Source organism: Tachypleus tridentatus, chromosome 8 (genome assembly GCF_004210375.1).
Source record: "Tachypleus tridentatus isolate NWPU-2018 chromosome 8, ASM421037v1, whole genome shotgun sequence".
NCBI lineage: Eukaryota > Metazoa > Arthropoda > Merostomata > Xiphosura > Limulidae > Tachypleus > Tachypleus tridentatus.
The window spans coordinates 90435503-90452512 of record NC_134832.1 but is presented as its reverse complement, the minus strand read 5'-3'; the positions used below and the strand labels follow the sequence as shown (position 1 = coordinate 90452512).

At 34.2% G+C, this 17010-nt stretch overlaps 2 protein-coding genes and 1 long non-coding RNA gene across 7 annotated transcripts in view; 1 reads left to right on the top strand and 2 right to left on the bottom strand.

Moving 5' to 3' along the window:
* LOC143222917 (uncharacterized) overlaps positions 1 to 17010 on the top strand; it is a 57863-nt gene extending 40853 nt beyond the window's left edge. For 2 of the 4 annotated variants that reach the window (XR_013012585.1, XM_076450096.1), the window contains one exon: positions 7097 to 17010. The gene's annotated coding sequence lies outside the window, so the exon portion shown is untranslated. The other 2 variants (XM_076450093.1, XM_076450095.1) reach the window with 1 other exon arrangement.
* Positions 59 to 2580, bottom strand: LOC143223958 (uncharacterized). The gene is made up of 3 exons (XR_013013185.1): positions 2457 to 2580; positions 872 to 950; positions 59 to 242 (listed from the first exon to the last, which is right to left on the bottom strand). It is a non-coding gene; the product is annotated as an uncharacterized LOC143223958 (long non-coding RNA).
* Positions 5580 to 17010, bottom strand: part of LOC143222916 (uncharacterized) — a 24902-nt gene continuing 13471 nt past the window's right edge. For both annotated transcript variants that reach the window (XM_076450092.1, XM_076450091.1), the window contains exons 2-4: positions 15400 to 15583; positions 6860 to 7206; positions 5580 to 5710 (exon numbers count right to left, since the gene is read on the bottom strand). In XM_076450092.1, coding sequence (XP_076306207.1) covers positions 5706 to 5710; positions 6860 to 7206; positions 15400 to 15583 — 536 coding nt within the window. In that variant the 3' untranslated portion in view covers positions 5580 to 5705. The remainder of the gene's footprint in view (positions 5711 to 6859; positions 7207 to 15399; positions 15584 to 17010) is intronic.

The following is a 17010-nucleotide window of genomic DNA, read 5'->3' as shown; positions in this document are numbered from 1 at the left end:
CATTTTTGCATTAATTGCATAATTACTTAATAGGATCTTGAACTAAATTTATTAACACTCACGTCACAAATTTCTGATAAATTTTTCTTTGTGGAACTCTTGTAGTTTTTTCTGCATCTTCATGTTTTAAACTAAAATCTCCAACTGGTGAATATTTTATATAATCGAAGTTTCTTTCTCTCCCTGAATTTCTGTTTTTACAAAGTGATACTTTGAGACTTCTTCGTTTACGAATTATAATACTGAAAAAAAAAGAATATAATTTTGATAAGTCTATAAGTATAAGTATATTTGTATCAAAGGAAATATGAGCTAACCGATAAATAGCAGCAATCTTAATGTAATCTGCCTGACTTCAACATCATTATAAATATTACAGTAGTATATTAGTACAATGACTAATTGACACGTTTCATGATAAGATTCTTAATTGCTTTAACAAACATCGCAAAGCTCCAATCTTAGAGAACAATTTTAAATTATATTCCAGGTTAGGAGATGAAATAAAAATATTAATTGTATATTAAATGAGTTAACTGGTGAGTAAATGTCTCTGACGAATACTGACAATTATCAGTTGAATCTAAATTGTTTTACCCATTGTTAGTACAAGTTAAAATTTCGTGTTTTATTACACCACACCTCCCTTAGTCATAAGCCTATTAATTATTAAATCAGTATAAGACTCGTAAGTACCATTTAAAATTTACTTTATAAGATATCAATTTCAAAATGTTGATAATAAATCATACAGATATAAACTTAGATATAAACATGAGGATTAATAACAGTACAGTAAGGAATTCGACCCTATTGAATGCCTCTGTACCTAACAATAAACAAATTAAACCAACAATTATATTATGCTTACCGTAATAAAAGTATTAGAAGTGGTATTCCCACCGTGGCAAACACACGTGAAGGCGTAAATAGCTTTTCTATCATGGGTGCTGAAATTAAAACAATATTATTATTGTTTAACATTGATATTGTTTCTCAATAAATATATTGAGACCGCACCAGTTGCGTAATATTTAACCTGTGAAAAATATTTAATTTCAACTCATTAAAAATTCCGATACCTGTAACTAAAGCCAACCAAGGAGAATGAAGCACCGAAATCATTTGTTATAAACCTAGTCGTAACTTAAGTTGCAGATGGTGTTTCTATTAAATCAGATATATAGCTTTTTTAAAATTTATTTGTGGAAAAGGCATCCTATGTATGCAGATCATTGTGCAAACATTTGTATAAATACTCATTTATAGAGTTTTATTAAAGTTCGTTATATGTCAAATCATAGACGTAGGGAATATGTTTCAAAGGGTAGTTGTACAATTTTTGCTCGATTTATTTAATATTTTCTGATTCAATTTTGCCCGAATTAAAATTAAAAATCTGTTCAAGTGGCTCTATGTATTACAAGCTAGAGGGGCTGCTCCATCCCGTCTCCTGCTCTTGCACTTGTGTGCAAAATAGTTGAGATTAATCTTAATAACACGAGAACTGTGTCGTATTACTTCCATTCGTTCCGATCGTACTCAGTTTCATTAACATTATTAGTAACCGCTGATTATGTCAGTTTTTGACCAGTCACACTTTTCAAATTTTACTCTTCTCTCTTTATCGAATTCTAATACCGGTTTTAAAATGACTAAATGAATAAATGTCCATTGTATAGTTACATTGTGGACTTTGAAGATATACTCTGATTCCCGCTCCTTCAAACATTTTTCAAATGAAAACAGTTGCTGATTTGTAAACTGTTAGCTTATAATCCTTTGTCAGCTCAAATTATTGTTTATTACTCTTTTAACCAATAAAACAATGTGTCCAGCTTCATCACAATACCTTTGTTGTTTTTCATTTATTTCTTCTATTCACTAATCATAATAGATGATGAAGTTGCTCGGGATAGATTAGAGCCCCTTATAGTCCTAACTTGTCGAATTCTTAAGTGTTTTCTGTTTATAGGAAAACTGAGCCCCCTTTTAAAACAGTGTCTTCACTTCTACGTAGTTGTCAACCATGATATAAGAATATTTTTATTTCGAAACGTTTTTTGTAATAATTCGGATATAAGATGCTAAGCTTGTAGCCTAATGTTCCATAACTTGCAAATACAACAACACGCTACTGTATTTTACATTCTGTATTGTGAGAGCGTATAATTCAGATTGTTAGGGATATCAAAAAATAAAATTATAACAAATTGTCTGAATAGTAGAAACAGGTCAATTGTCTGAACTTGGTATTAAGTTCACAGCGAAAGTTGCTTTACTATCTATATAAGAAGTAGATAACATTAAACTACATAAATAACATGACTTGTTAATGATACTGACTAGAAGTTCTAAAGTTATTTGAGAGTTAAGCACTTGCAGCAGTAGAATTGTTAAATATAACTGAGATAAAGTCGTTTATAAAGCGATTATAAGTATCTGATAAAACTTACGTTTATATGCATCCCGTGAAGAGGCTCCAGGGTTTGTAAATCGTCTTTCTGGGCAAGCCGAACATTTGTGGGATCCAAAATAATCACTGTAATGATCCTTGGGACAGGGAACACACTCTTCTTGGTTTTTTACTTCTGAACTGTCCAGGAGGGCATGGAACTCAAAGATTTTGTTTGTTTGTTTGTTTGGAAATTTCGCACAAAGCTACTCGAGGGCTATCTGTGCTAGCCGTCCCTAATTTTGCAGTGTAAGACTAGAGGGAAGGCAGCTAGTCATCACCACCCACCGCCAACTCTTGGGCTACTCTTTTACCAACGAAAAGTGGGATTGACCGTCACATTATACACCCCCACGGCTGGGAGGGCGAGCATGTTTAGCGCGACGCGGGCGCGAACCCGCGACCCTCGGATTACGAGTCGCACGCCTTACGCGCTAGGCCATGCCGGGCCGGAACTCAAAGAAAGGAATAATTTTTTAACATATATATTTAACCATGTTCTAAACACCAAAACTTTATAAAATCAAAGGAATTAAATCGTGTAACAGAATTAACACAAGTTCTTAAATATTTAGTTTTATATATAAATATTTTATAGTATTTATAAGTTTTCTGTAAGAGCTGCTTTGTTAATATATTTCCCAAAAGATTCATCAGGTGCATCGAACGAATAAAAGAAAATAGTGAAGAGCAACTTGAAATAGCGTTGTGTGTGTGTGTGTGTGTGTGTATATATATGTATATATACTTTTCATGTATTCTAATTCGATTTATTCTTGTTAACTTAAAAATATTACACAAAAACACACAAACATGATTAAAAAGTATTGGTTTCGTATCTTAAACAATAGTTTTCACAATAAGGCACTCTGCTAAGTTCCTTAAAAATGAAAACGTTTTCCAAGATTTTTCATGTAAATGGTTTAAATATGTGTTAAACTATGAAACATTTAGTATGGCTTAAGATTTCCTAATTAATAAAATAATATCTATAATTTAGTTTGTTCGGTATTAAGCACAAAGCTACACATTAGGCTGTCAGTGCTCTGATCACGATGTGTATCGAAACCAGATTTCTAGCGGTGTTAGTCTTCAGACAAACCGCTGTGCCACTCGGGATTATTTTCGTAAAGTAACCTCTTTTTTAACAACAGTAGCAAAACGTAATATTTGAAAAATGTTTTTAATGTGTGATATTTTCCACAGTACATTCATTAATGTTTTTGTTAACAATTTGTGGACAATTGTTTGCATTTCTGTAAACTTATTCTTAAACACGATGCAACGAATAGTTGAAAACAAATGAACCTGGGGCCAGTTGAATGGTTGACCGCAACGCGGTCCACGAGGTTTGGTTCGTTTTGAATTTCGCGCAAAAGTACACAAGGTCTATCTGCGCTAACCATCCCTAATTTAGCAATGTAAGACTGGAGGGAAGGCAGCTAGTCATCACCAACAACCGCCAACTCTTTTACCAACGAATAGTGGGATTGGCCGAACATTATAATGCCCCAACGGCTGAAAGGGTGAGCATGTTTGGCGCGACGGGGACTAAAATCCGCGACTCTCGGATTACAAGTCGAACGTCTTAACCCACCTGGCCATGCCGGGCCAACGAATAGTGAAATTGGTCGTTGCAGTATAATGGCCACAAAGCAGTAACTAAATCTCTACCAGTATCTACCGGGCCTGTCCACTAGGAAACGCTTTCCGTTTTCATCATGTATAGTAAGTTGTAGGTCTCATTGAAATTTTAACTAACTTGTAAACTTTTATGTGATGATATAATTTGTACAAATATTTTCCTATTGCAATATTTCATTTTAATTGAAAGTCACAAAAATTTATTACATATATCGCTTACTCCACATATTAACATAAAATATATTGTGTCCATCCAAGATACTTTGTGTAAAAGAAATTCAAATTCAAAGTCGATTTTTCATCATTCTCTCGTGAAAAATATACTTGAAGAAATAAACTAACAAAAACACTACAAGGTTTCAGTAAAAGCATATATGTTGTGATGAATCTAAATGCGCTTCATGTTTTATCTTTAAATTAATGTAAACATATATTTCCACGAAACAGATTTTTTTTCATAAACAAATTAGGAGAATAAAACAAAAGTATATCGTTATTCACAATTTACAGCAATTTCTTTTCACTAACATGTATCCATACGGACAGATGACCTTGTTATCTTGTGGCAAATAAACTGAAATAAGAAATTAGATAAAACTCTTAAAAAGTTCCAAGTTAACCATTTTGCTTAAAACTCTTAAACAATATTTTCTGTATGTTTTAACACGAAGTTTTAATGACGATATGTTTCTAATTAAATTTTTTGTTTATAAACGATTTTATAATTTTTTGTAAATTTATAAGCTTAAGCCATCAGTTAGTTAAACATCTTAAGCTGGAATGTTTATATCACATCACTACTCAGTAACATCGATGAGTCTTATGTCGGCATGATACTCATGAGGAACATCTTTGACTATTTTGAAAGTTTAAAGTCAAAATAATACATAACAATAGAAACTATGTCAAAAGAATTATGAAAAATACTCTAATAGAAGGATTGCGAATTTTTAACATCATTGAAAGTCACTAAAGTAGCTTCGAGCTTTCCTTACAAAAGACTGTGGTTGTGTGTCTTTGGGCGAAGAGGAACAACATTTTCTTAGCGATCCTAATTGTCTATCACGCCTATTAAGAGCTTGTTAGATCTTAGAACCCAAATACAGGTGGTCTTACCTGTTGCCCAAACTCGGCAATTACCCGGGGTCTCACATATGGAAGTGTCCCCAATGCTATGGTTGTCAAAAGTATATTAACAAAATACTTAATAATAATTAATTAACAATAATGAAGGCCCCATAATGAATTTTTCTCGGGGCTCAACAGTGACAAAGACCGCCCGTTAAAATGTCTACCAAGTTAGTTGAGTATCGAGTCTTTCAAACGAAAGTTGAGCTCAAATGGACACGTGAAAGCGCAGAAATCAGTTCCGTTACAAGTTTATTGTTCAATAATCTTTATTTTTGTTGATCATATGAGAGCACTATAAAATCTGATAAACTGCCATCTGTTTATGATAATTTTTGGGTTATTGTTTAATTACATCTGTTTGGTGTTTCTTTTCTTTAGTCAGTAGTCATACCTCACGATTATTTTGCTTCATTAACGCTCAGAACTTGACCCCCCTCCGGCTACTTAGTCCGTCTCTCCAATATTCCTTAACGGGTTACCCTATAAGACATAAACTATGTTAAAGATCACAAATAGACAGAAGCAAAACAAAACGGTGATTTCTAGTTTGCCAATGAGAAAGAAATGTTCCCCTTTTGAAAGCGCTCTGACATAAGGTGTCGCATGTTTGATTTAGTCTATTTTTGTGAAGTCCACATGACACGTGAGAATATGGATATTAGAAAGCAGCCTACTGGGGGCAATAAAAAAACTGATTACTTTTGAGAAATGAAAATTAAGGAAAATGCGTCAATACATACAATATGATAAACCAGAAATGGAATACTACATATTCATCAGTCACAATTTATAATACACGAATTACAGATGGTTGATTAAAACAATATCAGTTTGAACAGTACTTGTTGAATATTTTGATTCGTGTGTACCTTCGCAATTAGTTTGTTTTTGAATTTCGCGTAAAGCGACTCGAGGGCTATCTGCGCTAGTCGTCCTTAATTTAGCAATGTAAGACTAGAGGAAAGGCAGCTAGACATCACCAACCACCGTCAACGCTTGGACTATTTTACCAACGAATGTATTGACCGTCACATAATAACGCCCACATGGCTAAAAAGGCGAGCATGTTTTGTGCGACGGCGATTCGAACCCGCGACCATTAAATTACGAGTCGAACACCCTAACCCGCCTTGTTATGACGGGCCATTTTGCAATTAGAAGAATTTTAATGGTAATTTCAATGTCTGTATATCCGTCTGTTATGGTGGTAAAGATCTATGTGCACCCGAGTGGCCCAAATGGTATGTTTATGAACTTAGAAAGGTATAAACTTAATTTCGATACCCGAGGTGGGCAAAGCACACATAACCCATTGTATCGCTTTGTGCTTAACTTTAAACAAACAAACGATCTGCGCGGTATTCCTATATATTCCAAAATTAACTTTCAAATGGCGCTTAGTTTTGCCCACATAAGTAACTTTACAGCCACTCACTACCCGTGTATTTCTGTATGAACCTTGAACGTTTGTTATTGAACAAATATCATATCATTAGATTCCATGACATATTTAAATTAATGTTATCTCTAAATTCTTGTTAGTTAGAATATTATGTTACTGGAAATTATTTTCTAAGTGAAAGATAAATATTTAGATGAAATTATAAATATTCAGTACAAGTTATCTACCTTTTAAATAATGGTTAACAACGATTTCTTGTTTGGTTCGTGGCCTGATGTCTTCATTCCAGTATATAACATTACAGTTGTAATCACCCATATCGAAAGCTTGAAAGTCTTTGATTATAAGGTTGCCTGTATACTTGTCCATTCTGATTTTGTTTCCTACAGGTCCAATTGTACCTGTTCGACTTGTCCATTTGTGGCTAACAACATTGCTGATTAAATGTTTTTGTTTGTAATTAGGTGGAATACATTGAACTACAATATCTTCAATATCTTCTCCTTGATGGATGTACGTGTACGTAGGTTTCACAAGCTTGTTAGTAAAATAACTCTTCAAAACACTGTAGTTTCTGTAATGAAAATGACTAAGGCAAATATAATACGCAATAATAAATCTATTATTCACTGTAACTTCACTGTCTCTCTTTCGATTTACTTTTCTATAAAGATTTATGTTGCTAAGATGCGTTTATAACATAAATCACTGTTGAAATTACACTGAATATATTAGTGTTGAAGCTTGTAGTAACTATATTGTCATTATCAAAGATAATATTCAGGTAACAATACTTATAAAATTATACATTAATATAATGCCTGTTGTAATGAGTATTGTTCTGCAAAATTGGAGAAGAAAAGTTTGGATAAATAATAAGAAAGATCAAATTAACATGTATAAATAAGATTTAGATATTTAAACAAGAAGAAGATATATCGTCACAATTAATTATTTTTAGTTCTATATCTTATTCACCATTTACTTTTCTTCTGCACTAAAACTACGCAGTTTAGCGCCTTTTTGATTCTACAAAAATGCATATTCTAACTGAGGAAAAGGTTAGGACACTCTACCTCCTAATAGCTAGTGTTACCCCCTTTGGCTGAAATAACTGCAGTGAGACGCTTCTTGTAGCCATCTACCAGTCTCTGACGTCGGTCTAAAGAAAGTTTGCCCCACTCATTAATCCAGAATTATTTCAGCTGTGAGATGTTTGAGGGGTTTCTTGCATGTACAGCCCGTTTCAAGTCACCCCACAGCATCTCAATGGGATTAAGATCTGGGCTTTGACTCGGCCATTCCAGGACTCTCCATTTTTTAGTTTTCAGCCAGTCTTTAGTGGATTTACTGGTATGTTTTGGGTCATTGTCATGTTGCAGGGTCCAATTCTGCTTCAGCTTTAGTTTTCGTACAAATGGTCTCACGTGATCCTCAAACACCCTCTTATACACAGTAGAATTCATGGTGGATTTTATGATTGTGAGCTGTTCAGGTTCTGCTGCAGCAAAGCAGCCCCAAACCATGACACTTCCACCTCTATACTTCACAGTTGGTATGAGGTTCTTTTCCTGGTATGCTGTATTTGGCTTATGCCAAACATGTCCTCTGTTCTAGTGTCCAAATAATTCAATTTTGGATTCATCTGTCCAAAGAACATTATTCCAGAAGTCCTGGTCTTTGTCTACATTCTCTCTGGCAAACTTCAGGCTGGCCTTGATGCTTCTCTTAGAGAGCAAAGGTTTTCTCCTTGCACACCTCCCATGCAAGTTAAACTTGTGCAGTCTCTTTCTGATTGTAGAGGCATGCACTTTCACATCAACAGTAGCCAGAGCGTGCTGTAGATCCTGTGATGACATGTTAGGGTGTTTGGAGACCTCTTGTAGCATCTTGCAGTCTGCTCTTGAGATGAACTTGCTTGGACGACCAGACCTGGGCATGTTGGCAGTTGTTTTGAAAGCCTTCCACTTGTTGACTATATTCCAGACAGTGGAATGGCTGATTTCAAAATCTTTTGGGATCTTTTTAAATTCCTTACCAGACTCATAAGCTGCTGCAATTTTCTTTCTGAAGGCTTTAGACAGCTCTTTTGCTCTCACTATGGTGATCACTCTTACTTCAACATTCAGGATAACACCAAACTAAACGTCTGAGGTTTAAATAGGGCAAGCCTCATTCAAAATGCTGGGTTACGATCTTCTAATCATGTGCACATGGTGTAATACACTTGTGTGTGAGTTGAGCCATTTTAAGTGGGAATAAATGTGGAGGTGTCCTAATTTTTTCCTCACTTAGAATATGCATTTTTGTAGAATTTCATTTACAGAAGATCTTGAAAAGTCTTTTCTTCAGTTTTAATTGTTTAGTTATATTCCTATAATCTCTCAGTATTGCTAAAATTTAGATTAAATATCTACATACCCAAAAATGTTACAAAAATACACAGGCTTTCATAGGGTGTCCTAACTTTTTCACATGACTGTATGCATAATACTTTACAAGTTTTTACTTATCAGTTTTACATTGTATGCTATTGGTGTGTGAAGTCAGCACAACAGGGGACAGGTAGTTCAGTTTTCAATGGTTTTGTAGTTTTCAAAATAAAGAAACTTTGTTACTTGGTCCTAACATTTCATTTACTGTAATTACATGAACAATATATATATATGTGGTAACCCATCATGTATTAAGTTAATGTTTTGTATGACTATATAATGAACTTACACAGATAGTAACTATTTTATCATTGGTAACCTTGTTTCAGAATTGTGCAGTTTTAATTAAATACATAGATTGTGTTTAACTGGTATGCATTACATTCCTTTTGAGAAAATTGGCATTTTGTTTGTGTAAAAATGTAATGTAGTTATAGTTAGAATGCCTTCTACAAGCTGGTAAAGCATAATTATAATTGTCATAAAACATCACTTCTATGTTTTATGTCCCAGTCAGCCTGATGAGCTCTGGGTTGAGCAAGATACATCTTACCATACATACAGTGTGGTCTAATTCTTGAAATTTCTGAGAGACTGGATAAGGAGTTTAATGTTAAAAATATGATAGGCCTAACACTTATGTAATGAGTCCTGCAATGAATGAAACACGTTGTTGGGAATGGATATGGCAGTTATAGTTTGGGTGAAATACTAAGTTGTTGTCTTAAGCTCTTCTTTTACTTGATAAAATTCACAAAGGCAGAATAAAGAATGCAGCATTGAAAAATGTTTGCTAGGCCTAATAGTGATATTTTATGGAAAGTATAACTAATTCTGAAAATCATATACATTCATCCCCACTTGAAAACATTGAAAGTTCAAGAGCATTGTTCAGCATTATAAGACAAGCGTGATTTTTCTGGGGAGGGGGGTGTTGTTAAAGGAGATTGTGTGTTGCCTGTTATACACACTTAAAATTGAAATCCTCTTTGTTCCCTAACAACTCACAGAAAGTAAGATGTGGAACTGAGTGTAGCTTTTCACCTTAGTTAACAGTTTGTATGATTGTGTTTAATGCTGTACTTGCATGTCAGGCAGTTGGATGAAAAGAAATATATGGCATTGTTACTAACCAAAACAATGCCTATGAAAAGACTAATGGTGAGGTGGGAACAAAATATTGGAGAAGTATGAAACAATAATCATACTTGGTGTGGGATAATGAAGCTTACAGACTTTTAGTATAAACATCAGGAAGAAAAACACACATGTGTATATGAATAAGTTAAGCAGAAACAAAATTATAATTATTAAAATCTTAACTCAATTGATAAGAATATGTTTTTTATTTCAAAGTAATAGAAGTTCTTTTGCTGCAGTCCCTTTGTTTGTTCATTAACAATTTTTAATGTCGTTATTTTAACATAAGTAAAAGGATGAATTTTAAAATACTTTAATTATATGAACTTCATTAAATTGGTTTTAACTTCAAATCTATTTAAGTTTATACATATATGTAATGGATTTTAAGTTTGATTTACCTATTTCATATTAAATTCAGTACAGGCCAATAGATAATCTTCAATATTTATTTTGCAGGATAGATTTGTGTGAGTTATAGGATGAAAAGTATTTAGAGCAGGACAACATGTGAGATATCGCTTGCTATTACCACTTATAACCTTAGCAGAAATTTAATTATTATAATCAGCTTGCTGGGCTAAATCACAGTTCACACAGTTGTCTACAAGTTAAGGCAATGACACATACCTGCATAAAGACTGAACACTGTAATGGAGAATTGTGACATAGTCAGCAGCAAATCACATTCATGGAATATATGTATAGAAAATTAATATTCAACAACCAAGCAAAACAAAAACAGGAAGGACTGCATTAAAAATAACAAATTAAAACCTGTGGTAAACAACATTTAAATGAATTTCTTCCTGTGAGACTGTGAAATGTATGTTAAGATACATGAATGGTATATCACCAGTGCAGTGTGATTCCTTCTGGAGCACCTCCAAAACCAAGGACCACTTTATATTTCACATTGTGGCCTCTACCCTGGATCTTCTTTTAGTTTATACAGCATTTTAATGTAATTTTCTTTTCTTCCTTTGGGCTTGTTTTTCTCAGATAAGAAAACTGTATGTGGTGGATTCATTCAGTCCATAACCAGATGATATCTGGAATTTTACATCAAGTCCACAGTAAGAGGAGAGTGCACAACAAATACACTGGCAGAACACAAACACCCAACTCACAACTGAGGAATCCTTCATGATATGTCACCCCAGTAGTTAAGAGCTGATAGATGCTAAGAACTCCCTTACATCACTACAAGAATGGAGGAAATAGTATATTAACAATTTAAGATAAATGCATCATTGTAAAAAGAGCAATGGGTTATCATGGAACCCTATTTTGAAAAGCATTGAAGTATTAAACAGGAACAGAGGGATGGGCAGATATACCCTTTTCTTATACATGATAGCCCATGAGTCTGTATGGTTTGGGATGGGCATACTTATGATGCAGTATACTGTGAGGATGAATCTGTTAGCAGTCTTGCAAAACACTGCACCTCCATGGTTGGTATTATGGACCTGAAAGTCCATAGAATGCATATTTGATGGCTGGACCAGCTCGCATCCAGAACACAAACCCTTAGAGTCTATATCCAGAAGTAGGTATGATTGGGGCCATCAGCCAAAGGGTATACTTGGCCAGTCATCACTTCCCACAGAATGGAATGGCATCCAAACTATAGGGTGAAGATGGCTGAGGAGACAAATGGATCAAAACAAGAGGGAGGAAATGAAATATAAAAACACCCAGCAAAAGCAGGTAGAGGAAAAAGGCTGTCCTGTGGCCCATAACAGTCAAAACCATTGCCAAACAGCCAAAGAGATGAGGCATACTGAGATGGGAAAAAAAGAAACTTCATTGTAGAGATCAATAGCAAAATATTCACAATTTTCTCTGATAAATCAACAAGGAAGAAGGAAAGGCCAAACTGGAAATAAGGAATGCTACATGTATGAAAGGGCCAGACTACATCACAAGGGACTGTACAAAACCATACATGAAGCTAGTGTGTGGGAATGTAGGGTGAAACACACATGTGTGAAGTCGGCAGAGGAAGGGTGTGGATAGAAGAAGGGTTAAGGAAGTGTTGAGTGAAGCAGTTCAAGTACCACAAACTACAGTTGGGCAGGCCAGAATGGGAAAATGAGAAAGACCAGAGATGGAGTGGTTTGGATAATAATAAAAACCCCGGGAAGGAGACAGATAGGTGGGTAAGCATAAAGATAATGGTTTATTCAATCATGAATGAAGGAATGGACCACCAAAGGCAAGGGATGTAGAATCAAGGACCAGAAGAAAGTATGTTTGGTACTGAAATGGACAGTAAATGGTTCTAGCAGAGAACTGCCCTTTTGTAAACACAACCTCCAAAAGAGTTGAGGATCAAAAGACAACTACAGAAATGAACATGTTGTGTATGGGCACAGAAAAGGAGACCTAATGTTTAAAAACAAAAGGAACATGAGCGAGTCCCTTCTTGCTGTTTGATGTATGAGACACTCAAATTAATGGAATAGATCAGGACCAAGTTGCGCAACAAAACTGGAAAGAAATTATCAAACAAAAAGCTACAAGAAGTTCCAGAAGACTGATATAGAATCTTGACTCAACCAAAGACCAATGACAGGACATTTCCTGAAAGTCCAGATATGCCCCTCAACCCTTTATCAAAGCATCAGTGAAAAACTATAAATTTCCAGAACTAATAGCTCCATAGAACACAGGAAAAGGGGAGAAGGCTGGACCTGCCCGTTATGGGAACTAAAAAGCTATAAGGTGCATATATTATTAAGTTATGATAAGAAAGGACTTCTCCACCTTAACAAGGTAACCCAATTGAGTAGTTTCTTCAAGACAAACTGTGTGGTTGTACAAAGCTTTTAACGAAAGTGCTAAAAGCAACCAGTCATCCATATATTGGTAAAAGTGAAGACTATGAAAGTATAATAGACGGAGAAAAGCCTTGGGCTACCCAATAAAAAAAACATAGAGACCTGAGGCCACACTGAATGGAACAGCATGGAATGAAAGACTAGACCCTCAATGACAAACTGAAGGCAACAATGGTATACTGGAAAAATAGAGATCTGAAAGTATGTATCCAATGTTTACCTTTGTTATCTAAAGTTATAGTTGAAGCTTTGTGGTGAAAGAAGGAAAGTATATGACCAGATACCAGTGTTTGGTCTTCTTTAAGACAAGGAACAACTGGGAATAGCATCCAGAAGTAAAGTGACCGACAGGTTTAATAGTATTGTTGAAAAGAAGATCCTGAACCACCTTGGAAACACATGACTGGAAATGGGATCCAGAGAAGGAGAAAAAGGAACAGGAGATGGGGCTAAAAGATGATGGAGAGAAAATGGAATTCCATTTGACAAGGATTGGTGCTGAGGGTGCAACAAAGGGAATGAATCTGGACAAAGTTTTCGCAGTGGTATTCATAAGGATAAGAAGTGAACAATATATCAACTTATCACCTCAGGCTGTGATGAAGTCACAAGCAAAGGAAAGAAAGGAGAAGAGCATAAAACAATAACAGTAGTGGGAGAAAGCTGCAACAGAAGAGAAAGGATAGGAAAGTATGCTGGTGAGTAGCTTTGGCATGAGGCTTCAATGTATAAAAGAAATCCCCGTAAACGGACTGACTTACCAAAATGTCTACACATAAATCATGTAAAATAATGTGGATTGAAGCACAAAAACTTAAGGATTAGAACAACAAAGGTACTAGATATGAACATAAACTCTGCACAATCACTTCTGTGTATGTGCTGGTATCTTTTGTATAAGTTTACAGTTATCACTTTCTTTGAGCAAGTTATAAACTGAATTTATTGCAATGAGATTGAAGTTATTTTATAATCGTTGTTCAGATTGGTTTCTTTTCGTTTGAATATTGGGGCAGTGAATAGTTGATGATACAGTTAACATTAAATATGTACACTTATATTTTATTTTCAACTAATGTTCCTTTTCTCATTCTATCTGAGAAGCTGAAATTGGTAAAACGTAATGTATTTGATAAACACGTACAAATCTGCTAAATGTATGATCAGATGGGGAAAACATTGTCACATTTTCAGCAATCACGAGGTCACGAGCCTGTACATCAAATCGACTGATTAATGTTAATTTCAAGATGGCGTGAAGCCCGACCACTGGAGGTCCTATCAATGTTGTAGATCCTTCCAGTGAATTTATCTTCTATCTATTTCGTGAATCATTTTCCGTTTTTCCTACTGGTTCATTGTTACTGAGAAATTGTCACCACTCCAAGAACGTTTGTGTGTTTATGAAATAACTGTTTCTCTTAACTGAATTTTTTTGTTATAACTACACTATTATAATGGACTAAGATGAATTATGTTATGTACATGACTATATATGTTTTATGGAAAATTTCTGTGTGTGTGTGTATATATGGTTTTTAAGTCTGAATACCAGATATATATCCAGTGTTTGAAACTATTTATACTGTAGAAAACGTAGGATACTAGATTTCTTAAATTATTATACTTAACCTTGAGTTAATTAAACAATGTAACTTCTTATTTCAGTTTTGATTAATAGGTTAACATGTGGATAAGTAATGCAGTCTATAATATTCATGTAAGGGAATAATTGGTTTGGTTTGAGTTTCGCGCAAAGTTACACGAGAGCTGTTGGTGCTAGCCGTCCCTAATTTAGCAGTGTAATAAGATTAGAGGGAAAGCAGCTAGTCATCACTACCCACCGCCAACTCTTGGGCTTCTCTTTTACCAACGAATAGTGGGATTGACCGTCACATTATAACGCCCCCAACGCTGAAATGGCGAATATGTTTGGTGCGACGGGGATTCGAACCTGCGACCCTCAGATTACAAGTCGAACGCCTTAACCCACCTGGTCACTCAGTAGTTGTGATGTAGATCATTGTGTAGCTTTGTGATAAACAAATCTAACAATTATAAGATAGAACGTTTTCATTCTTGTTAGGATAGGAAACCTGCGTATCAGTTTAGGTAACTGACTTTTATTTTAATTGAGAGTTATAAGACTAGATAAAATGACTAATTTATTTCTAAGTATTAAATATTCTACATTTAAACTTTACAGTTTATTATTGATGTATCTTAGTTGTCAACATATTTTGTTTATGGTACGAAAGCTAAACTATTAAATAATAAATTGTTGTTAATACTGATTTAGCATGTGAACGTAATACATTTAGTCAGTTAAGTTTTGTAAGTACGTACGTTTTGTCGCTAACACATCTAAATGAAATGTGATTTGGTTGAGTGAGCTGTAGGTTAGCTTCTGATTGTTTATGAACTCTTGTACACGTCTGAAAAGGTGAGCATGTTTGGTGCGACGGGGATTCGAACCTGCGACCTTCAGATTGGGAGTCGAAAGCCTTAATCCACCTGGCCATGCCCAGCCCTAAAACAAACATTATTATATAAGTAGTAATACATAGAAGTGGTGTAAAAACAAATTAATTTGAATGTTTGTATTTCTCAGTTCTTTAAAAGGGAAGAGGTAGGCTTATATATCTGCTGTTTTTAGACACTTAAAGATTATTTTTGATGATGAAACTACATAAGTTTAGCGCATAGAACAAACAAATAACACAATGTTAGCTAACGTAATACAGGACGTTGAAATTGTGTTATAATAGAGACAGTTTCTAATAAAAAATTGTATTTGCTTGTATCACATGAGACACTTGTGTACAGTAAAACCTAAAGATCTTCAATTAATAGACTGTGTTTGAACGTTGTTTGTGCGGATCATTTATATTATATTGTAGTTAATGAACATATAAATGTTATGGAGTACAGAGAAGCGGTAGTTTCATATGAATGCAAAAGCAACAAGATAGCATAAAACCATATTTTGTTTGTTTTATACAGTTAAATACTAAAAGTATCATCTAAATAAATCAATTATTTTGTGCGAAAGATTCTTTACAAAAACAAGGGAAATACGAAATTCATAATTAATATCCTTCTGACTCTGTCATAAATAACTTTAGTACCAAACATATAAATACCTAAATTATGAAACAAAGTATATTACGTGGAAATGTCTCAACGAATGAACTATCAGTACAAACTGTGGGTATTTTATTAGTGTATATAATTTCGTTAAACAAAGTTGGACATCAGGTGACTTTGAGGTATTTTTCTCTGAAAACGTGTTGACGAGGATAAGATAGTTTTGCTTCGTAAACTGAACGTTTTTTTTTTAAATCACATACTTCCTCATTTTAATTTTCCCTTTTTGATAACTTCAGTTTCTGAGACTGTATTATTTTCAAAGTATATACCAGCCAGTAAGAAGATATTTGAAATGTACTTATTGTGTCTCTAGATTTTATTATGTCCTCGATAAGATTCCAAGAACAGATATTTCTATCTTCATACACGATTGTTGGCTGTGATAAACCTTTGTGATCACATGGGAAAATAGTAATGTTGTAAAATTTCATGTTTTCTACACATAATATTCTAAGGAAATAGAACCTTCTGATCAATAAAAAATTTTTTAGAGAATTTCAAATCTACGAAGGACTGACAAGATGGATGCCTTGTTTAAGTTCTATTCCTTTTGTATTTTTTTATCAGCATTTATCAAGCCTGTCATTGAAAGTTTATACATTTTTGTTATTATCTTCTCTAAATGTTAGATATATGTTACATGTACATTTATTTATTGACGGGGGCCATGAAGAAGTACATTTATTTTTACCCATTCATAGGTGATTTAATTCTGTAATCTTGTAACTGAGTTGATAACTGACCGTTTTCAAGTACTATACACTAATATGATTGTCTTGTTAATAAATTTTTGTTTCTCTATTTGCA